The sequence below is a fragment of the Dermacentor albipictus genome, chromosome 2 (assembly GCF_038994185.2).
Source record: "Dermacentor albipictus isolate Rhodes 1998 colony chromosome 2, USDA_Dalb.pri_finalv2, whole genome shotgun sequence".
Taxonomy (NCBI): domain Eukaryota; kingdom Metazoa; phylum Arthropoda; class Arachnida; order Ixodida; family Ixodidae; genus Dermacentor; species Dermacentor albipictus.
Window position 1 is genome coordinate 130499486 of NC_091822.1, and position 24840 is coordinate 130524325.

The 24840-nt window shown below is 46.1% G+C and overlaps 2 protein-coding genes across 3 annotated transcripts in view; one reads left to right on the top strand and one right to left on the bottom strand.

Annotated features, from left to right (window-relative positions):
* The window catches only part of LOC135912540 (uncharacterized), a 328642-nt gene that overhangs the window by 110605 nt on the left and 193197 nt on the right, over positions 1-24840 (top strand). The gene's annotated exons all lie outside the window — the stretch shown is intronic.
* LOC135912534 (uncharacterized) overlaps positions 72-24840 on the bottom strand; it is a 46395-nt gene continuing 21626 nt past the window's right edge. Inside the window, exons 7-11 of the mRNA XM_070534705.1 lie at positions 18421-18498; positions 8271-8355; positions 8113-8174; positions 3273-3353; positions 72-218 (exon numbers count right to left, since the gene is read on the bottom strand). Coding sequence (XP_070390806.1) covers positions 72-218; positions 3273-3353; positions 8113-8174; positions 8271-8355; positions 18421-18498 — 453 coding nt within the window. The remainder of the gene's footprint in view (positions 219-3272; positions 3354-8112; positions 8175-8270; positions 8356-18420; positions 18499-24840) is intronic.

Sequence of the window (24840 nt, forward strand, 5' to 3'; positions counted from 1 at the left end):
AAATATGTCAGTAAATTCGTACAAAACTATTAACAAAATTAAGAAAAATAAGAAGCGCGTTGGTTTGGTACTTAGGATGCATCTGATACACGCCATTCTTGCACGTTGAAGTAATCATTGACGAAATTAGTAATGTTGCTATACTTACGACCTTCTGAGCAGGTACCTGCTTGACAGACGCCTACCACATCCCTGCTGAAGAACTTTGCTTTCTGAAACTGAAAGAGAAATGAGCTCTCTTCAGTACCCCGATAGTGCGTTAGAATATTTCAGTGGTAAGCTATACTATAGTTTTGCAGCATGTATTTCTAATTCGCCGTGAAACCGACGCAGCATCACTTAAAGCTCTCAGCCACCCCGCGCACGATGCCGGGCCGGACTTCCCACCGCATGACGCAACGCCCTGACGTGAATCTGCCTAACGTTGCCAATCACAGCATGTCTGCATCGCTTATCGGATTCGGACATAATATTTGCGACTCTTCGTTTATTTTTATTTTTTGCGTTGATGAACGTCTCAGAGAAACATACTTAAATGCCTCGAAGCCCTAAAAATTATTTGTAATAGCCTTTCTGTCACCATTCTTGGTTTCGTTTCTCGAGAAGGGTATGTATCCTGCTGTCATGACACAACAGGTGGTGACGCCGGAGCAGGACATCGGAACGTTTTCGCAATCATTCGAGCGCGCTCGGTCCCTTCGCTATGCTGGTACCTCGGGTCTCCCAATGAGTAGAAACATGGGAGGTGACCGTAGTGCTTTGACAGTGCTGATGTTACGGCCAAAAAAAAAAATTGTTGAAAATGTACGTCAGTAATCCTTTATAAACTCCTGGATGAGTCGGGACACCTTCCTATTGAACGTTCTGTGCCCCCGCGAAAGTAGCAGACCAGAGACACGTTCCCCCTGCCAACCTCTCCGCTTTCCCTCTCAATAAACCTTCTTCTTGTTGGTCTTGTTATTATTATTATTATTATTATTATTATTATTATTATTATTATTATTATTATCTCTCCAAAACACCGTGAACAGAGACGTTGGACGTTATCGAGCTCGAAGAGTGCCCTCCCTCAAAATGCAATGTTCGTGCTGGGGCTGTGCTCTGAACAATTATTCGATTTCAAATAAAAACATCTTTTTGTCACATCGCGTAAAAGTGCTCGGTGCCTCAATGGCCTAAACATTTGGTAGTGAAACGCATACCGGCTGCTGCAGAAACATCTGACGCATGCGAATGGCACTTATAACTCTTTAGGTGCCGTGGGTGACTCTTACTCGTTTACAATTTTTTTGGCAAAAGTGCCAAGGGCGAGTTTGTCTCACCCACGCATATGGGCGCTCTTTCAAAGCGCCGGTAGCGGGCCGGGCTCCATCAATTCATTTTGACGCTCGGTCGATTTCCTTCTGTGAGCACTAGCAAGCCTACGGACTCCTCTCGCCCGGCTGTGATTTCGAGTGTTACCCTAGTATTACAGTAGCAGCGGATTTCCTCAAGGCGAAGTCCCAAGCTCAACACTTCTTATAGCCTATGTTGTTATGTGTTCAATCCAATAGCCGTTTCGGTTGAATTGAATTGTGCTTTGAACGTTATGATATTCTCTGAGCAGGATATACATAAGCGAGAAAATGGTACAAAGAGTCTGAGAATTTTCTACGAATGCGCATTCGTAGGTGATGGATAGAGGTTCATAAGCTAGCTAAATGAGCGTCATGCTCCGGAAACCGCTGCGCATTTTGCGACTGAGAGCAAGGGGAACTGACGATCCTAGCTCTATCTCGCGCGCCATGCATGGAAGAAAGCGGGAAGACAGCGTGGGAGGGAGGAGAGGGGCGGCTTCCACTGCGCCAACAAGTGCGTACTTTGCGCAGCCCTATCTAGATTGATTGATTGATTGAAAACATCTTTATTTGCAGAAAATTCGTAGAACTCGTAGATGGGCCGCCTATTCCGGTAGCCCACTGGTTACTGCTGCTGCGCTGGCCCTCCCCACCAGCCAGTGCTGACGGTCAGGATCATCGCTGAGCAGAATAGCCTCCCATTGCTCTTTTGAGGGATTTGCAATGGGGTCAGTTATGGGATTAAATTGGCAAACCCACACCATGTGGTAGAGGTTAGCTGCCTCTCCACAGTGTGGGCATTGCGGGGAGTATAGTGTAGGGTACCACTGGTGTAACTTAGCTGGCGTTGGGTATGTATTAGTTTGTAGCCTCCTAAGAGTGTTTTCTTCCAATTTATTGAGGGATTTATGTGGTGTTGGGTACTCCTTCCTGGCTGTTCTGTATGGTGCGAGATTGTCAGCATACACTGCTAAAGCAGTTAGGTCCCAGCACTCTTCACGGTCATCAGGGGGAGACGCCCGGTATAGAAGAGCTCGGGCATGCCTGTGAGCGGCTTCGTTTCCTCCTGGTAGTTCCAGGTGACAGACCGGGAACGCTATCTAGAAAGAGATCTGCAGATGGCTCATGCCTTTGTGAGCGCTGTTTTCTCGCAAACAGCGATAGACCGCACGAAGGTCACTTCGCTCGCAGCTGCTGCCGCGCTTGCTCACACTGGCGTTTTGACAGCGCGCGTCCGCGCTCAACGACTGTGATGTGTTCATGTTTGCTTGTGCGCGCTGACACAATACTTGTTAATTCAGCTATTAAGTGAATGTTTCCAAGTTTATACGTCTGATAGAGACTACCATTCTTACTTCGTATAGCTATCTACTCATTTGCAACCGCAATCGATGTTTCGCATTCCCGGCGGAACTGCAACTTTCTTTTTTCTCATGCCACAAATCACCCGTCATTACACTATTATAATGATTACATGTCTTAACTTGACAATTACTCATTTATTTTGCAGATATAAGCCAAAAAATCCTTGATGCACTAAAGGGTGCCCAATTTTAGGACTGGGCTATGCAGCCCTAGCGGCGCCGCAAGTAACAAGTCGAAATCCTGCGCGAGTGTTATTTTTTTCTAACGCTACCCATCGTCATTTACTGCCCTATTATAACAATTACGTATGTTAAATTTAACAATTATGCATTTATTTTGCAGATATAAGGCATCATAAGATAGACAGATTTCGCGGGAGTACTCGCCAAAGAAATGCGTACGCATTAAATATGCCCAGTTCCCACCGTTATCGAAACCTGCCCTCTACGCGGGAGACTGCTACTTTCTTTTTCTGTTCATAATTTATTACTTAATTGCGAATGATTAGCATCAAGTTCTAAGTAAACTCCGATTTGAAAGGTGGCAGCCTGCCTTGAACGTGGAACTTACCAGGCATGTGAGCCCGTCAGGACGCTTCTTTTCCTGTGCATAATTTCCATGACAGTTGTAGACGCATTGGTGAACAACTTTCTGTGGAACATAGGGGCTCATTAGTTGTTTATTACACAAAAAATGACTGGTACCTCTAGAAATCTTAACAGCTCCCAAACCTCTTGGTTACAGAGGCTCACATCGCATGGTCAAAAACGACGTCGAAGCGATCGGGAGCGTCACAGTCGACAACGTCGATACAGCAATGACGTCACATACTCGTTGCTTTTCTTAGATGGTAGCTCTTGCCAATCACTGTTACCAAGTACCCGATATAGCAGCACTGCAAATTTACAGGAACAAAAAAGTTTTGCTCAGACATTTCAGGTGGCACTGCGTTATTTAGGTTGTGACATCAGCTTAGAAGTCATGTTCTCCGAGTCATGGAATCCGCTGTTGGAACCTTCAAAACAAGTCACCAAGCTAGAAAAGCAAGAAGCATTTTAACACCGCCACTGCCTCCTCCCAGTTCGTTTCGCCTTTACTTTACGCAAACACTGAATTTCAAAAGTGGGCTAAATAAACTTGATAATAAAGGTAATCTCAAAAGCCATGCTGCTGACATGTCGGGAAGGTAGGTTCTTGGACGTTGTTCTGCTAAACAGCGGAAATAGAACATGAGACTGTTTATCCGACTTCGCGATACTAATTGCACTCATCGCAAGGTAGCCTTACCATGACAGGGAACAAAATATACGAAAATGAACGTTATGCAACGTGATTGACAGAAACAAATGTTTTCAATCAATCAAATGTTGGACCGGCTCGAAAAAAAGAAAAGTCGACATCGGCTTTTTGCCAAACAGCTTCAAACATATTCTTCCATAAGCCTAGGCATGTGCACTAATAAAAATCTACTCTATGGTTAGACATTGGTAGAGGGAGTGCGAAAATATCTCCATTTATTTTGTAATCAACACTAAAGGGTGGAGGGGGTAAGGTGGCATTACTATATCATACAGAAAGCAAGTCAGCTACTATGATGAAGAAGATAAAGTCATGAGTTATTTAGCTAAGCAACACTTTTGTTGTTTCATTAACATAGCATTTATAATTACTGTTTCAATGCTTTCGTTATGATTTTTTTTAATTTCTTACATAAGATTGATGGTTAATTATTCGACCGCAGCTCCCATCCTCAACCAACTACCTTATAACCCATGGCTACTAGTCTATGTTTCAGTAGTGCTGGAGCACAATTATATGAGGAAACGGCAGAATAGCGACAACCTTATAGTGCATATATATGGGAGGTACCACCTACGAGGTGTGTTAGAACAGTATCGTTCCTTACTTTTTTTTGTGAACACCTGATGGATATGAAACAAGCGCGCTTGCATCAGCCGACCTTGAACCTTCGTACGCATGGGCGAATTTTTTCCCTCCTGCCGATAGCGTCAGTCGCTGGGGCGCAGTGCTGGGTGAGGTATAGTGCGCAGTGCTCTCGTCGGTTTTTTATTGCAAGGAAAATGACGGAGCGACTGGAGCAGCTCTACTGCATCAAATTTTGGCAGAAACTCGGCGACAGCCAAGTTAAAACCATTTGGAAGATACAGACGGCTTTCGGTGACGATTCTATGAGCAGCACACAGATTAAAGAGTGCTACAAACGGTTTAAAGACGGCCGCACATCGGTGGAGAGCGAGCCACGCTCCGGTCGGCCATCAACATGCCGAAATGACCAGGTCACTACCCAAGGGAACGCTGTGGTGATGCGGGGCCATTGTGTGACTATCCGAGAAATTGCGGAATAGGTGGGCATCAGCACTTTTTCTGCACAATCCATTATGACCAAAGATTTGGCCATGAAAAGAGTTGCAGTGAAATTGGTGCCGAAGCTGCTCACTGTGAAGCAAAAGCAACTTCGTGTTGAAGTCTCACAGGACAGGCTGGATTCCACAAACAGTGACCCCGACCCCATGAACACTATAATCCCTGGTGACGGGTACAACCTGGAAACCAAATTCTGGTCATCACAGTGGAAGCATTTTACGTCACCAAGGCCAAATAAGGCCCGCCAAGTGCGCAGCAACGTCAAAATGATACGGACTGCTTTATTTGACTCCCGCGGTGTGGTACACCACGAGTACGCATCACAGGGTCAAACAATCACCAGAGAGTACTACAGGGATGTCCCCCGTCACCTACGTGACGCTGTGCGGCGCAAGAGACCGGAGTTGTGGTCAACAGGAAATTGGCGGATCCATCACGACAATGCCCCTACACATTCCTCGCACTTGATTCAGACTTTTTGGCGAAAAGCCAGGTTTCTTTAGTTCAACAGGCTCCTTACTCGCCTGATATGGCCTCCTGCGACTTCTGGCTGTTTCCCAAAACCAAGAGGCCATTGAAAGGAGCGCGATTTTAGACAAGAGAGGACATTATGGCTGCAAAGATAGTTGAGCTAAACTCCATTCCGAAAGGGGCCTTCTCGGAATGCTTCCAACAATGGCAGCACCGCTGGGAGAAGTGTGTGGAGTCCCAAGGAGACTACATTGAGGGTGATTAGGTTTGCAACGCTCCAGTTACCGCAGTTTTTTTTTTCTTCGGCCAAAGGTCGGATACTTTTCTAACAGTCCTCGTATTTACAACTTGCGAGAGCGCTTACAGAATGCTAGACTACCTCTACTCCACAATGCAAAGCATCTCTCTTATAATTTATTCGATCGTATGTCACAAGATGATTTATTGCGTTCACCAATAAACGCTGTCAGTGTGACAGACACCCCAGAGTGTAAAATCTGGTATTGACATTTTCTCCACGGCTATTGACTGGTCATTCTCAATATCGATTCCGGACTTCTTATCTGTATATCTAGTTGAATTTATAGCGCTAATATTAGCCCTCCGTTAAGAAAATTCATCGTACTTGCTTATGCGCTCACACGTTACTAAAAGCACGGACACAAAACATGCTAGCATATAAGCAAGTATGAAGATACACCAAGTGGCACTTCTGAATCTAAATTCATTAATATTGAGAGTTGTCATAATTACACATTATTTATCCTTATGCTCATTGTTCACAGCAAATCGCTGTGGTCTTCTTTCACGTATGTTTCATTTGCTAGTGTCTGCTCACATGGAGTAATTAGATTGGTTTAGGTGCCGGGCCGTGAGGACTTATTTATGAACGAAATCACTGACAGCTTGGCGAGAGCAGCTCTCAGTTGCCGTGAAACTACACACCACAAATTGGATAACCACTGGCTGGCTCAGGAGGCGCGCGGTTGCACAAGAATTCTTATACCCATTTCTGATAGTATTGACACATCCTGTTGGCACAAAAACTTATTTCATTCAAGAAAATACTGAAGTAACTTTAACCCAATTAAACTAAGAGCCTTAGACTTTTATCGAGGCTGGGCTGCTAAGGCGCCCTCCTCCGTTTGGGTAATACGTGGTGACGATGACACAATCGAGCATTTTAATGCGATTCACATTCTTAGGGTACTTCAAGGACTTTCTGGAGTCGGTCGGTCGGTCGGTCGGTCGGTCGGTCGGTCGGTCGGTCGGTCGGTCGGTCGGTCGGTCGGTCGGTCGGTCGGTCGGTCGGTCGCTCGGTCGGTCGCTCGGTCGGTCGGTCGGTCGGTCGGTTGGTCGGTCGGTCGGTCGGTCGGTCGGTCCTCCTTTTAACCGTCCTCCTTTTAACCTTAGAGCATCGGGCTGCCGTGCTGATGGGGCAGGTTTCAAAACCCATTATGGTACCAGTGCCGACTCGCCATTGCTGCAAGCAGGTTGTAACTCGTCGGGCACAGCAAGCGGCTAAAATCAAGGTGTCCCGGTAGTGCCCTATACAAGAAAGTTCTCATACGGAATTTGGCGATCGAATCCGTAAAGCTGCGTCTATCGCCCCACGTTGACGATACGTTAGGGCACGCAACACATAATGGAGAAAGCTTCACCGCCGCCACCATCTACGTCAGTCCAGTGGCCACCGACGATGTAGTGCACTGATTCATATCACTATCCATAATAGCTGACAGCAAGGCTGCCTTCCTACCTTGCTACGACAACGTTCGCGAACGAGATATGCCGCGCGCCGTCTGCAGCGGCTTCAACATCGACCTCTTAAAGCTCCAAAACGCGTGGTTTAAGCAGTACGTGAGAGGTGCCGAGTGGGCTTCCATCGACATGCTACTGAATGCAAGGAGCAGCGCTGTTCTAGACCATCTCTTTGTCCTCGGAATCAGGCAATTTAGACCTCACACGTACGCATCGTACTTCTCTATCCATCGCACTCCGCTCGTCGGCATCAGCGACAGACGACAAAGATGCACTGCGGTCTGCTAGAGCTGCCGAACCGGTTGATATTTCCACTGAAACAGTACAGACGTATAGAGCATACACGTTGTCGGTACATATTCAAATGTACATTATTGTATTTAAAATGTATACAGAAGAAAAAAGCTAAGGCAACATAAGAATAAATTAACATACTACAATTAAATATACCACACATGCCTGTCTCTGTCTCCTTAATTTCCTCATCACACGAATCCATTACGTTGTCCCTTGCGACACATCTGTCGCAAGAGACAACGCTAATCCCGTTATCGTCGTCAATCATCTCGATAGAATGAGTGCGCCGCCAAATTTGTTCTTATTCTGTCGCCGTTTTTGTCTTCCTTTTGTCTTCATGTTATTATTATCATGATCCGTTACCAAGCAGATAGGCTTTTCACGTGGCTGCCTCTGTTCATGCACAGCTTGAGGCAGTTTCGCGATGTTTAAATTGGGTAATCGCAGAAAGAAACTAAAAAAAGATCCGATTCCGAGCTATATAAGAATTACTTACCGAAGTGTTCTTGTAGCGATCATAATCGTGGCATGCGCCTACTAGACCTGTCGAGAATTGTTCTGAAAGAGATTAAGTTTTATGCTTTGATGAAAAGTCGCACGACGTAGCTTTACCGCCATGTGCGAATATTTTATGGGCGCGTCCGTGAAAATTACCTGCAGGCCTGCAGATTCCGTTCCAGCATGACCCCGTCAGCGTAACAACTGGTTCACCTGTTATACGTTTTTCGTACCACTCTAACTGCGAGTACAAAACGAACAAAAAAGATTACGCAAATCCAACGCACATGTTTGAATGTACAGGGTGTTTCAGCGAACACTTTCAAAAATCTTTAAAAGTTGCCTGTGGCAGATGTCACAATTTTAGTTCATGAGCACATCTACCCGAAGCGGCGGACGTTACTTGCATAAAAAATTGAGATGCAATATTGACTAAATAATAATAAGTCACTAATTAGGTATTTAACTAATTACATGATGGCCCATATTGCAATTAACAAATTCTAGCCATGGAGTTCGCAAGGCGGATTTTCATGGAACGAATTTTAGTATGACACCAGTTTCGAGATATAAATTCCCGAACTTTGCGGAGAAATTCATTGTAATTCCAGTTAACTTACTAAAGAAACGTAGTGCCATGCATTGAAGCACACAATTAGGTAACTGGAACGCCAATGAATTTCGCCGCAAAGTTCGGGAATTTATATATCCAAACTGCTGTCGTCCTGAGAATTCGTTCCATGTGGATCCGCCTTGCGAATGCCACTGATAGCATTTCTAAATTGCAATATGGGTCATAAGATAATTGGCTAAAAAAGTAATTGGTTATGATTGGTTAATTCTTGTTAATTAGTTGATTTTGCATTTCAGATTTTCCTGCAAGTAGTGCCCGCCACATTGAGTAGACCGGCTCATAAACTAGAATTGAGCCATCTGCCACAGACAACCTTTAAAAATTTTTGAAAGTGTTCGCTGAAACACCCTGTATATCAAGCGAAACTATCGGGAAGATTTAAATGTTATAAAGAACTTAAGGCAATGCACGATTTGTCTTTATTTTCATTTTGTCTAAAGTGTAATGTCATACAATGTTTACACATCGCACAGGTAACAATTTTTACTGTCATGCAATGTTTCTTTCTTGGCACTACACTGTTGACAAACTCTGCTGCAATGCAACCATAAGTTCAGGTAGATGCACGATGGGACACGTTGGAGCTGTTCGATCCTTGTTGAGGGAAGAATGGCGTGGAGAGGTGTACGCAGACTGAAAAACACATAATGTCTATGTGTAGCCATTATGTACACATAAACAGTATGTACACTTACACACTATGCTCCCCTTATACCACAGTAAAGATATGTAACTACGTTTGAGGCTTCTTTGTCCCCTGTGTAACTGTGGCACATACCCCATTGTGTGCGTCTGTTCAATCCAAATTCTTCTTTCTGGTCGCACTGCCTGCTATTTCTATTTCGGAGCACGCAGCACTGTAAAAATCCTAACTCTCGTGCATGACAGTCTTTCTCGCATTCGTGCGATATTATCTGCATGTGTTAACAACGAAATTTCAGCAAACACCTTGCTGAAATGCGTTTACTGTTCAAGCACCGCAATTGTTCTTTTCTCGGGAGAATAAATCACTTATTTCTTTTCGTGTGTGCCACTGTTGCTTAGCACAGAGCGTGAATCAGCGCACACATTGTTTTACCTCTGGAGCTCCACGTTCATGTAGGACGAACAAAGAAGCCAGCGTTTCGGCAGCAGGACTTCTCTTCGTCAGGCGCGCTTGTTGATCACTTCGAGCCTCCATTTTCCTGCGACCCCTTCGTCTTGCGTGTTTGTGCTGTGTCGCACCAGCTTGTTCAGAATGCGACACGCACCTGCCTGCTGTGAAAATCGAGTGTATATCTTCAACCACACATGCTTTCACGGGTGTCTTAGTGCGGCCAATAATCACGCCACTTTTTTTTTATTGATATGATATAAGGAGATGTTGGCGCGCAATGTAAGGCGCCGGCTACTCCTTATCTCTTGGGTGGTTCCGTCATACATCATTCAGGGTTCACGGTTACATATCAAATAATCATTTCACACAAGCACCAGGACTTATAAACAACGTTTTCCACAGGAAGACTATGGCAAATGTCTCCACACCTATGTAGTCGAAAGTCTCAAAAGTAGAAACGATACTGTCGCTTAATAACACATTTTCTAGTCAGCGGGTCAGCGGGTACATACAATATACATGGCAAATGTCTCCACACTTATGTCTTCGAAAGTCTCAAAAGTACAAACGATACTGTTGCCTAATAACACGTGCCTAATAATAAATATATTAGCACATACAGTCACAACAAAGCAGTCAACATAACATAATTCCCAAACAGATGGATATATAGAGTCACATTGAAATGAACAGAACAATGAAAGCACTAATAGCGTCCAGCGATGCCGCTGTCTTCAAAGAAAGTCTTTAGTGCTTTTAAAGCGCTCTTCTGCAAGGCCGTTGTTGGCCAAGGGCCCAAAAGTTTCCTTAAACTGAAAGGTCTGCGGTCTAATTTACTTAGCGCTGATTTAAGTCGGCATCTTGGTGTATCGTGATGTGGGCAATCTAGAAGGAGGTGATATATATCTTCATCTACAAATCCGCAATCACATTCGGGGGTTTCCGCTCGGCCAATTCTGTGTAAGAAATGCTTTGTGTAGGCAGTGCCTAGCCTTAATCGATGAATAAGCGTTTCCATAGTTCTATCTAATGACAATGAAAATTTGAATTCAATAAATGGATCAATATGATATAAGTCAGAGCTCTTAGAATTCTGGTCAAACCAAGTGTTCCTAGACATGTTGAAAGACGTTGTTTTTATAATGCAGCGTAATTCATTCTTTGATATTGGGAGTGGAGCCGTATCATCTTTCAGGTGCGCTTGTCGTGCTGCTTCATCGGCTGCTGTGTTGCCAGGAATGTTGCAATGCCCTGGTATCCACTGGAATGCTATTGAATGTTTTGCTTCGCTTGCCTTTGTGAGGTATTTAAGTGTTTCATATATTATACTGTCGCTGAATGTTTTCCCCTTTGTGCTGCAGTGATGTTAGAGCCGCCTGTGAATCGCTGAAAATTACCCATTTTTGCGCTTCTGTTGCTGACAATATAAATTTTACCGCACATAGGATTGCGAACAGTTCAGCCGTTGTGGACGAAGTCGCACGAGATAACCTAAATGATTCTTGTTTGTTGAGGTGCGGTATAATGAATGATGAAGTTGAAGAGGTTGCTGTACTAGAGCCGTCTGTATAGACGTGTGTGTATCCTGAATACCGCATATATATCTGGTATAGTGCTAGTTGTTGAGCAGCTTGAATGAACATGTCTCCTTTGCTGAATATCCCTTCTACTGACAATTCAATTTTTGGAACTGTAAGCAGCCATGGAGGATATTCGATGTCTGAGTTCCAAAATTCATTTTCTGGCAATATGTGAAGATTTTTTTGAATTTCTATATGGACATAACTTCTATCTCGTTTCATTATGTCTAGAGCCAATGGGTGGTTTTTATGCTGGGTTTGAAGGCGGAAATAATGCCGGCATGTTTCTGAAGTTCGCATAACTGGAAATGGTGATTGGCGAGCCTCAGCTATTACAAGAGAACTCGAAGTCGCTCGTGGAACTCCTAGACATAGGCGTAGTCCTCTAGCTAAAAGTCTTTGAAGTCTCTCTTCTGACGTGTGGGAAAGTCCGTGTAAGATGGACGCGGAATATGCAATTTTTTGTCGTATTAATGCATTGTAAACAGTCAGCATGGACGATACTGATCCGCCCCATGATGTGCCTGCAAGTCTGCGAAGTACAGTCACTATGGCATTGACCTCGTTTTCGAGTTTTTTTAAGTGGGGTGCCCAGGATAGCTGCCTATCAAGTATTATGCCAAGAAATCGATGCTGTGTGACAATCATTAGAGGGTGTCCTTCCAGATTAAGAGTGAAATTTTTTAACACCCTCCGAGTGAAGGGCAATACAGCAGTCTTTGCATGTGATAGTACCATTCCTCTTTCTCTCAAAAATTTGTTGATGATATTTATGCCGTCTTGCAGTGCCATCTGGAGTAGTTGAGCTTTAGACCCAGATGTCCAAATACACACATCATCTGCATACAGTGAAAACTTTAACTGTGATGGCAGTCTTCGCGTTAAATCAGCCATGACACAGTTAAAAAGGAAGGGGCTGAGTACGCTTCCCTGTGGTACTCCCTGTTTGACAATATGTTCAGCACTCTTTCCTTCACCCGTCTGAACAAATATTTTCCGACCTGATAAAAATTCAGAAATCCATCGCAAGGACCTGCCAAACAGACCAAGTTCCAACATGCTTAGCAGAACATGAACGTGACTAACGGTGTCAAATGCCCTCTTGATGTCTAGGAATACTGCTATCGTCATGTTTCCACGTGCACGCTCGTGCTCCACACAGGTTACTATATCTAATATTGCATCCATTGTGCATCTATGTTTTCTAAAACCTACTAAGTAGTTGGACAGCACCTTCGTTTCATTACACCAGCATTGAAGTCGCGCGTCAATCATTTTCTCCATTACTTTGCATAAACAACTTGTCAAACTAACGGCGCGGAAGGATTCAAGGCACAAGGGCGTCTTACCAGGTTTTAAAATTGGTATGATTCGAGCGACTTTCCAAGAGTCAGGTACAGTTTCCTCTATCCATAAGTTATTATAGATGTCTAAGAGCGCATTTGTACCTGTCGGTCTGAGGTTTCTTAGCATATTGTACGTAATGCCGTCCGGCCCAGCAGCGGACTTTTGGCGACATGATGCAATTGCACATTGGAGCTCGTTTAATGTGAAAGTGTGACCTAATTGAGGATATTGGGCCCAGTAGCAATCAGTAATTTTTCGCTTAGCCAACTCTACTGAAATATCAAATTCTGCACATTGTGATGAAAAGGCAGATCTGGAAATTAGCTCACAAAATTCATCTGCAACTATTATTTCACACGTGTCCCGGGCTACAGCGAGAGCACGAAATGGGAAGCTTTGTGTTACAGGTCCGCTTAAAGAACGAATTACTAGAAAAATTCGTGGGACAGCCGTGTGAGGAGACAGCGTGCCGCAGAAATCGCGCCAGCGCCGTTTGCCTAAGCTTTCCATTCGTCTGCGCATTACATTGTGTATTTTCTGAGCGTTTCTGTATGCTTCTAAACTTCCGCTCCGTCGGTAAGCTCTTTCGGATCGGCGTCGGATGGCTCTTAGGTGTTCATATTCTCCGTCAACTGCAGCATAGTCTTTTGGTATTGGGACCTTCTTTGTGCATATGTTCATATTATCCTGCAAAAAATCTGTAAATTTTTCCACTGTTGCATGTTGGTTAATTTGATCCGTTAGGCGGTACCGAAAAGCTTGCTAGTTGGTTAGTCTGCTGTAACGCCTGATATCATAGTGCATGCTAGGGTGGTTAACAAGAATGGGAAAATGATCACTTCCGCGCGTTTCCATATCTGTTGTCCATCCCACACCATTCACTAGATCATGTGAACACAGGGTAACATCTATGCAGCTTGAGTAATTATATCCACGAAGGAATGTTGGCGACCCATCGTTTAAAACAGTCAAGTTGCATTTATCTATGGCGCATTCAATAACATTACCCCGTGCATCGCAGTGATCACTGCCCCAGATGATGTTGTGTGCGTTGAAGTCGCCACATATAAATACATTAGAATGAGCTATTTTGAATATATCGACTAGCGCTTCTACTGAAATCCGGTTTGAAGGTTGTAGATATAGATTAATCACTCTTATACAGAGCTTGCCAAAGGATACTTTACATGCGATGAATTCCGGGAAGTCTGAATCACTGGACTGAATTTGATAAGATGGTAGGTCCTTTCTGACGCACAGGAGCACTCTGCTAACAGCACCTTGACGAGAAGTCTTATATATCACATAATTCGAGAGGCGAAAGTCGTCAGTGATACCCGCCTCTTGAATGCAAAGTATTGGGAAGTTGTATTGCACAAGCAGTTTACGAAAGTCAGCGCACTTTCTTCGAAGACTGTTGGCATTCCACTGAAATATGGAGACATTTTTGTAGCGGTTATTCATGTAGTGCCTGCCGCAGTTTCAGCCCGGATTGTTGACACAATAGTGCTTCTAGAGGCAACAAGGCTTTTACTTCTGGTAGGTTGTTTGCTTCCGGCAAAGCAGATAGGATTGCCTTAAGAGCTGCGAAAAGCATTGGCAAAATCAGTTGTGTCACCGATGCTGTAGTATGTTCGCTATTAGCTGGTGTTACTTCTGCAGTAGATGCGTGAGGTCGTTGAGAGAAATGTGTGGGAGTACAGGAGCTTTCTTGTGTATTACTTTCTGCCTGTTGTCCTCTGGGTTTCCGTAGTACTGATGCATAGGACTGGGCGCTTGACTGTGATCCTCTTGATTGGTCTCTTGATTGCACTGTTGGTTGTTCTCTAGAGGAGGGATATCTTGTTGATGCTCTTGGCTGTGGTGGTTCCGGTGCCCGCTGAGGTAGGTGATCTGGCACTGGATGAACAATCTCGAGGTTTGGCGCGGGTTCATTGCGTCGCGGTTGTCTTCCATGAATTAGTTCATGTCGACGCATTTGCGCCGCTGCTTTTTTCTGTGGGCAGCCTGAGAAGGAGGCGGCATGGTTCCCCGCACAGTTCGCACATTTAGGTTGGAGAAGTGACTTGCACTGCTTGTGGTCATGGTCTTCTGAGCAGATTTTGCATCTACGTGTGCTACGGCAGGTTTTCGCCATGTGCCCGAATCTCTGGCAATTATAGCAGCGAAGTGCGGGTCCTAGGTATTCCTCGACAGGGTGACTGGTGAAACCCAAGTAAATTCTTCCAGGAAGAGGCCGGTCGTCTCTGAAAGTCAGGATTACCGTGTGAAGTGGATATGACTTCACTGCTCCATCTTCTTGGCGGGAATACCTTATCTGTCTGCGTGCCGATATAACTCCTGCGTCTTTCAAGAAGTCTAGGAGTTGATCGTCTGTGTACTGCAGAGGCACATGTTTTATTTTCCCAACGTTTCGCGTGTACGACTCTGGGATGAATGGCTTGACTTCCAGGCCACCTACACTTGAGAGCATCAAAAGGCGTTTCGCCGATGCTAAGGAAGCAACGCTAACAGTGAAACTTCCATCTCTGGTCGTCCTGAAAGACTGTACTTTCTCTTTGGCAGCAGAAACTATTTCGGCAGACACTCGGTTTGGATTTACTTGCCAAAAAGTAGTACCTTCATTTGTTGGGCGAAAGACAACCGGAATGCCTTCGGCTCGCTTTTTCTTATACGTGACCACAGTAAATGGTGCATCTTCACCCATATCATCTTCATCACTTAGCTCATAAGTCGATGTTCTGTCATCGTACTTGCCATCTTCTAGGCGAGGTTTCTTGGTCTCGGCTTCACCATCAGCCATCATTCCTGAATTCGCTGAAGTTGGTTCTGAGTTGGGGAGAACCAAACGTGCCGGCTTTATGAAGTTTTGTGACGCTTGCAAGGCTCCAGGCTTTTCATTACGGCCCGTAGCGTCATTCATATGGCTTGTTACGTTTGGACGAGCATAAGGCTCGTGACGATGTTCTCGGCTTCCGACCACCGTAGCGGCGGGGTAATAGAAAGGTCTTCAAAAAAGAAATGTCGTACCTGTAAGGCACCTGGCTCGTCGAATCTTCACCCGATGTCTTGTTGATCAATCGTCGTCAAAGGTATCCGTAACTATCCAAAAAACCAGAAAACTCAGAGCACCACATAAAACAGCGACCGAACAGATACACTTCTTCTTCTTCGCCGCTTCTGTCCAATCACGCCACTTCGTTTTCGTGGTGCTGTCAGAAATACAGCCGTGCGCGAAGCAGCAAAAATAAATGACAAGTACTGCTAATGCCTGAGCTCCTTCCGAATTCAGATTTATATGGCCTTACCTGTACGGTTAACTCGAAGAAAAGATCTCAGAGAGAGGCAAATATTCTCTTTCACCTAATAGTAACATGAACCAACAGAGGAAACACGGGCGCACTTCTTTTACGGGTCTCCTCTGTACCTTCGCGCTATTTCCTCCATCTTACGGGCTTCCGCAGAACTGATTTCGCTTATTCAAGCTATCTTTGTTTGCCACGTAAAACTTTCACGTAATTCTTAAAATACAACCCCCTTCTCGTACCGGGAAAAGAATTTCCGTGATGCATCTTCACAGCTTCTTTCCTGACCGAAACACTGCCAGAACTTAGAGGAGTACTGACACAAAAATTTCCGATCTTGTTTTTTCCACTGCAGTAATATCGACACGTAATATCGATACGAAGCATAATTTGCTTCAGAGTGCAACACGTAATTATTTGGAGTCTTCTTTGTAGCGACCAGTCCAAGTTTCGGTTTCAGAGAGCAACGCGATGAGCCAGAGAAGGAATGAAAACACAGCTTGGCACGTGATGGCACAAAACTGTGACGTACGCATGCCGGCGCGGGAACTTCGTGTTGCTATAGTTCGTCTGCTGCACCTGCACGTGCTTCGCGACGTCCTCGCCATCATCGCCGTCCTCGTTTTCGTCCTCCAGCAGCGACTAGTTCCTGCAGGCGGGAGTCGCCGCCGTATTAGACGCGGCCAACAACTTTTGATCGGATCCACTGCAAAGCAGCGACTCGGAAAGTGCGGCCAGCGACAGCTATCAATATGCCTACGCACTGCTACAAGTATAGAGATAACCATTCGTCGAGGACGCTTTGGTGATGAAACATATTCCGGAGCAGGACACAAGGCGGGGTAAAAGTCGGCACAACATCAGGCTTGGGGCACGTAGTTTTGATGGAAGATCATCGGGCTGCTCTGAGCTCGGCGGATCTTGTTTTATACTAGGCATGCTCGAAATGAAACGAGCAAATCTGGCTGCTATTCAGCGGAGTCCATTCTAAGCGTCCAGTGGCGCGCGCGAACTCGGATCCCTTCTGCCGCTCATCGACGCCGACGGTAGCGAACGAGCCAGCTAGGCGAGCTGGCGATCGCTGGAAACCGCTGTAGCCTACCTCGTTTGCCGTCGGAACCGAGGCCGACGGCCCTTGCGATTGCTCCCCAGCTCATAATAAAGCGCCTTTATTCGTCAGCACAATCAACGTCTGCACATTTATTTTCGCTTATAAGTGGCAATGCAATTAGTTTACCCGCCGCCGTTGGCAGCGATGAGAAAACACCTTAGTCAGGCGAGCCGCTTCGTAGAGACGATTGCAGCGTAGGCTAGGTTAAACGCTTGCACGTGGAAATCACGCTAACTATTTGCTATTCCACGCAACGTTTTATAACCGGCACACTTTCGAGGTCACTTTATGAGTTATTTCGTGCCGGAAACAAATCTTAGCTGATTTTTCGCTCTGCCGTCAGCGGCGAAGAAAAAAAAGAAACACCGGGGCTATGGGAGCGGCAAGAAACCTGTTTACAGGGCCTGCCCCTATGACGGCGAAAATTCATGACGTAGCGTTTTCTCGGTTGTTTACATTCCTTCCTTGATGTCGCTGTCGCGAGGTGCTACATTTAGCGCTTGCCTGCACGCACACGTACTTTAAAATTGATTTTAAATATGTTCTAAGCTACATTCACCGCTTATATTTTGCAGGCAATATGTGTGTGCCAACGTAAACTGATCTCACACGTTAACGTGACTTCGAATTTTTGTGTCAGTACTCCTTTAACTGGCAAACTACAGCAGTGACCACCGTGGTCGCCGCTTTTGAGAACCGAAACACGGTCAAGAATTTCAAGGCAGGTTTTACTTGATGTAAAGAAACGGTAATATGTCACGTCCCAGTGGGCGTTTCCTATACGAATGCGTATTCATTGCACATTAGGAATGACGGCAGTAAGGGGTACAGAAGTAAGGGGTAATGTAGGGGGTACAGAAGAAACTTAGAGACAACCTTTTAGAATTGCCCATGGTATACGAAGATCAGAAGCTTCCCCTCAGACTGCTTTATATGAGTTAGGTGACACGCCTTTTGCAACAGACAAGGTCGTGGTACCATGGCACCTTGCGTCTGAGATGTGCAAAGCCCAAAAAGCGCCGCAGTGCTTCTTGAGACGGACACCCTGTGTGACCGCTTGTGACGAACTTAACGATGAACGCTTCCTTGCGTATCTGAGCGTGCATACAGTGGACTTCCCTATTCACCTTCTCCAGCACAGGACAGCTAACCGGGCTCCACTTGGTTCACCCTGCCTTTCCCCTTCCACTCCTGTCTCTGTTCCAAAGAAGGATGTTTCAACAAATCACTCACCACGCACGGTCGTCCGTCATTGATGTCTTTGTTCTCCCGTTTGTAGCAAAAGAATTCGCATCCAGCCACTGCAGTGAGCTAAAAACGCACGAGTCATTAGCATGTTTACAAAATATTAGGGCACACGACAGAGACACCTGAGACAACTGGGGTCTTGTAACGTTAAACTATTCCTATCTGTTTTTATTCCAATCTCCTGACGTCAAATTCACGTAATCACTGACGCAAGTATTGGGCGGTAACCCACCGCGTTGTTTGAAAAGCCCAGTCAAACTTGCTTCTCTTTTAAACAATGTCACTTCCTTTTGCATTCAAGGCCAATAAAATTGCCTTCATTGAGCAATTTTTCTGATCTAACGGGCTCAGAAGAGGCGAGGAGCACGCTGAAGTGGAGAGAGCTCCCCTATGAAAATGGTCATTGCCTTTATGTTTCCTTTATGTTTCCTTCTTGTGCCCTACGTGACCTTTATGATTCCTTGTCCTTTGTGTGACCTCCGGGACGCCAACTTTGCGTGCACCACATGTTTACTCATCCTAACGTATACCTTGAGGAAGTGACCTTTATTATGCCTCTAGGATGTGTCCTTTATGTTTACGGCAGGATGTTAACTGGGTGGGTATTATGTGTTACCCGAGTGTACACTTGAGTGCACATGTAGGTGACATAGAGTGCACATAACAACTGTCTGTACATATAATACAGGCAGATATATCTGCACTTTGTGACAGCCGTTGATACACTCTGCAGAGTCATTGTAAGTACTAAATATAGACTTATTCTTTCCTTTGCCCCAAGAAAACAACCCTTATTAAAAGTATTGTAGTATGTGCCCTTTGTCTTTACGGCGGGATGTTGCCTAGGTGTGCACTTCAGTGCACATGTTGGTAACATAGAGCATTAATCTATATATGGTGCATGCCCTCTTTATATGTTACCTACATGTGCACTTCAGTGCACATGTAGGTAAAAGAATGTGCGCTAGCTGTAAGCATCTTTTGCGAATAGTACAGTTAGAGCTATCTGTACTGTATGTTAGTCACTGGAAGATTCAAGGAAAAGGCACTGCTTGCACCCCTCGCACTAGACATGCCGACCGCCACTAATTGTGGCTATATTGTGCGGAAAATCGACCATGCCATGAAATAGGATGGTGTATATATAATGATTTATGCCATGCATTCTCCTAATATATAAAGTATTGCTTACTTTTTCAACCTGCTATTCTCCAGTAGCAAGTCATATGCAGAAATCTTCAGTATTTAACCTAATATGCAAGAATTTCATGAAAGTGTTGCGCCAGCTAGGCTATCAAATATAGTTGATTGAGTGTTTAAGACGGTTCTCATAGCAGGCGTCTTTCAGATGCTCCGCTTCGCCTCCAGTTTGGGAAATAATCTACTGAATATATATATATATATATATATATATATATATATATATATATATATATATATATATATATATATATATATATATATATATATATATTGTATGTGTGTGTGAGCACTATGTTACCTGTGTGGGCACTCTATGTTACCTGGCTGTGTACTCCCTCGAGTGCACATCCAGGTAACATAGAGTGCGCTCAGTGATTATCTTTTTACACATGCTACAGATAGATCGTCTACCTGAAAGATGTATTTACTTTATTAACTACTGGCGTATCAAAGTAAAAAAAAAACGGGGGGGTGCACCTGCCTCCCCCTCCCTATCTATTTTGGCCGTATTGATCACCACGCGCCATCAACAGTCTAACTACTGGCGTATCAAAGTAAAGAAAGAAATGGGGGGGCGCACCTGCCTCCCCCTCCCTATCTATTTTGGCCGTATCGATCACCACGCGCCATCAACAGTACATACGTACATCAAAGCCTCATGCAGCGAATAATCCCTCACGACAAATAACAATTTCGCGGCGGCTGGAGACGCGGTGGCACGACGCGTAGTGTTCGATGGCTTGCGCTGCATGAACCGCAATAGAGGCGGACGCCTCCGCGGCCAATCTGCCGCTTTGCTAGTAAGCGTATATGATTATACAACCATTTCAGTAGCTGTTCTCGTCGCTTTCGCGCTGACCACAAGTACGAGTAACTGCTGTGTCGACATTAGCACGCGAAGAAGGGCAGCGCGGATCCCGTAAATGCTTGCTTGGGCGTACAACTGAATAATTTATAATTGTGAGGTGGCTGAGTATGAAAGTTGTGTGCGGGGTATGGCCGTATTTGATTACGCGAGCATGCAAGCAGTACGCCTGCTTCGTTTTGGCCGAAGTTCCGCTGCCGCTGCAAGCCAGCCATCGCCTTATTCCTTACGCTACGGGAAATATGGTTCCACCTATTCAAGATAAGGCCTGACATTCTCACAAACACGCCACTGGGCGCCATAAGAAGCGTGTATATGTGTGGCGATCCCGAATTTCTGATCGGTGGGTGTCACAGCTATCGCGGCTGCCCGCACACCGTGCGCCATCCTAAGCATACGGAGCTGCACATGGTGCGCGCTGATTCACTCGTGTCCGCCTGCAAAAGTTCGCGCATAGTTCATCTAAAATCTCTGTATATGCTTAAAGAAAACAATGCAGCGCACCAAGACACTTTAAACTCAAGGAAGGAAGGAAGGAAGGAAAACTTTATTTGGTCCTGCAAGTAGTGATAATTCATCACTAAGCGGGCCGCTCCCACGTCGGGACCGGAAGGCCAAGCCTCACGGCCACATCGTGAGCCTGCTGGACAGCCCAGAATTGTTCATCCAGGTCCGGGCTGCGAAGTGCAGCCTCCCACCTGGACGCATTCTTGACCGCCGAGTCTTCAATTATTTCGCAAGACCAGAGCATGTGTTCGAGCGTGGCTAAAGCACCACAATCTTGGCAATGAGGCTCTGTATACGTCTCTGGATAAAACATGTTCAGTCTCCGTGGGCAAGGATAAGTACCAGTCTGTAGTAAGCGTAATGTGAGTGCCTGAGCCCTGTTTAGTTTAGGATGCGGCAAACTGTAAACCCTGCGATTAAGAAGGTAATACTTGGTGATTTCATTGTATGTGGAAGGGGAGTCTCTATTCTCGGGGAGTACCGCCACGCCGTTGCGCGGGGCAGAGCGGAGGGTAAGATCTCGCGCTGCCTCATGAGCGGACTCATTGAGATTCGGAGGGGCTCCCTCGATCATCCCAAGGTGAGCAGGGAACCAACATAAGTAGTGTTGAGAGATCTCACATGTCTGCATAATTTTAAAAGCAACCTTAGCCACCGTGCCCTTCTCAAAGGCCCTAACGGCCGACTTTGAATCGCTATATACAAAAGGCCTGCGCCTATCAACCAAGGCGAGCGCAATAGCCGCTTGCTCCGCGACCTCTGGCCTATCAGTCCGAACGGTAGCAGCGTTAACGAGACTACCCTCATTGTCCACGACAACTATGGTAAACACCTTTCTCTCCTCGTTGAAAGAAGCATCGACGAAGCCAACCTTCTGATTCTCATCACGAATGAGTCTCAGTAGGCAAGCTCCCCTTGCCTTTCTTCTACCAACATTTCGCTCCGGATGCATGTTCCTGGGAACAGGCTTGACGTGATACCGATTACGGACCTTCACGGGAATACCGACATGAAGCTGCGAAATCTTCTCCTGAGGAACACCTAACTCTCTCAGAATCTGCCGACCCGTGCTAGTCGTAGAGAGACGCACCATCTGCGTCCTCTCCTGAGCCTCAGCTATCTCATCCAATGTATTATGAATTCCCAGCTGGAGAAGTCGGTCGGTGCTGGTGCACATTGGCACTCCCAACACTTTCTTCGTGATCTTCCTAATCTGCGTGTCAAGCTTCTCTTTCTCCGATGGTTTCCACTTGTGCATGGCCGCCACATAAGTAAAGTGACACAATACAAATGCGTGCATAAGTCTAATGAGACTGTCCTCCTTGAGCCCCGTCTGCCTGTTGGCCACCCTCTTCACTAGGCGTACCGCATTTTCTGTCTTGGCAATGATCTTCTGGATCGTCAGCGTGTTGGCGCCGTTCGACTCAATAATCATCCCCAGAACCCTAATCTTATCTACCCTAGGTATGAGATTGCCATTACTTGTACGAAGCTGAATGCTCAGCTGGTCCACGGGGATCCATCCCCTTGGCTTGCGTCCCCTTCTAGTGGGACTGTACAGCAGCAGCTCCGACTTAGAGGGGGAGCACCTTAACCCCGTCGGGTCCAAATAATTCTCAATTACATCTACTGCCTCCTGCAGCACACTTTCGACATAGCCCTCACTACCACCGGGACACCATATGGTCACGTCATCTGCAAACATGGTGTGCCTAATCCCCTCAATCTCCAAGAGCTTCTTGGTCAATCCGACCATGGCCAGATTGAACAATGTGGGCGAGATGACGGCCCCTTGAGGAGTGCCCCTGTCTCCAAGATTGAACAACTTTGACTCCAGCTCCGCAACCTTCAAGGTAGCCTTCCTGCCTGACAGGAAGGACCTGACATAGTCATGAAAGCGCGCGCCGAGGCCAAGATCCGAAATGGACTTAAGAATATAAGAGTGGCGAACGTTGTCAAAAGCCCTCTCCAGGTCCAGCCCTAGGATGGCCTTAACGCCCCTTCCATCTCCATCAATGACCTGATGCTTGATGAGCTTCATTGCGTCTTGAGTCGACAACCCGGCCCTAAAACCAATCATAGTGTGGGGGTAGACCTGGTTCTCCTCAAGGTACCTTGTAAGCCGATTAAGCACCGCATGCTCGGCTACCTTGCCCACACACGAAGTGAGCGAAATAGGCCTTAAGTTATCGATGCTCGGGACTTTGCCAGCCTTGGGAATCAGCACCGTGAGAGCTGTCTTCCACTGCTCCGGAACCACCCCGTCTCTCCACATAGCGTTAACCTCCCCGGTAAGGTACTTGATTGACCTATCGTCCAGATTTTTCAAAAGCTTGTTCGAAATCCCGTCCGCTCCGGGAGCCGACTTGCTCTTAAGGTTATGCAAAACCGTGCGTACCTCTTCCACAGAAAAGCCCTCATCTAGGGAAAAGTTGTCCTCTCCCGTGTAGGCCTGCTCCGTTAGAAAAGCATCCGGGTCCGCAACAGGAAGGTATTTGTTGGCCAGCTTTTCAACCAACTCTTCCTCCGAGGCAGACCCCACTGCTTCGTGTACAGCTCTAGCAAGGACGTGCCCCTGACTAACCCTCGTATTGGAGTCGTTCAGCAAATGCTTAAGCAAGCCCCACGACCTCCCGTTGCGCACCTGCTCGTCCACCGAGTTGCATACCTCATCCCACTGCTGCCTAGACAAAAGCTTACAGTGCTCCTCAATCAGCTTATTCAGCTCAGAAATCTTTTTGCGCAGCCTGCGATTAAGCCTCTGCTTCTTCCACCTAGCCAGCATAGACTGCTTGGCTTCAATCAGATGGGCCAACCTGCTATCAATACTATCCACCTCCAAATCCGTAGTGATCTCCTTCGTAGCCTCCTTTACATCCTCCCTCACCTGGGTGACCCAATCCTCCAGGGACGGCCGGTACAGGCCTTCGAATTCCTTCCCCCTTTCTCCTCTCTCCTCCCGGATCATCCGAAACTTATCCCAGTCTATAAACGTTAACGCCCTAGGGCGCCTACCCTCAACCTCAAAAACGACTTGGTTAATATAATGATCACTACCTAGGTCTTCGGCAAGATTGCACCAACTAGGCTTGGCTGCGTTCTTTACAAAGCAGAGGTCTGGGGTAGTATCCCTACACGTCGACGTCCCTATACGTGTCGGAAAGGCAGGGTCAGTGACCAGAGTAAGGTCAAACTCCGCAGCGTTCTGCCAAAGGTCTCTCCCTTTTACTGTGTCATGCTTGTAACCCCACACGTGATACGGAGCATTAAAATCCCCAGCCACGATCAGCGGATGGTCCCTGGCAAGCTTAGAAGCCTTCTGCAGAAGCAGCTTGAATCTCTGCACCCTGTCCCTCGGGGCACTATACACGTTCAGAATAAACACGCTTTTCTTGTTCACCCGGTTAGGAATCACCTCAATCATGACATATCCCAGGGAACTTAAAGGTATCTTAAGGTCATGGATCACATGCGTCCGTTTGCGATCCAACAGAATGCAGGTCCCCCGAGCTTTGGATCCGCCGAAGACGGTTCGATAGCCCGTCAGAGAAACTTCTTCCGTCATTGTCTCCTGCAGTAGAATAGCCTGCGGCCTACCCTTACACGCGCGAATATACTGCTGTAGAGGCGCCCGTTTACGAGCATACCCCCTACAGTTCCATTGCCACACACAAAAAGCCTCATTTCGTCGCGCCATGTTGAAGCATTTGCTGCGAGCCATCTTGCTGAACCTGAGACTTCCCTGTCGAGGAACCAGCCGACTGAGATCCGGACCTAAGAAGGGGAGGGGCACTCAGACTGGATTTCTTTTCGAACACCTCTATTCTACA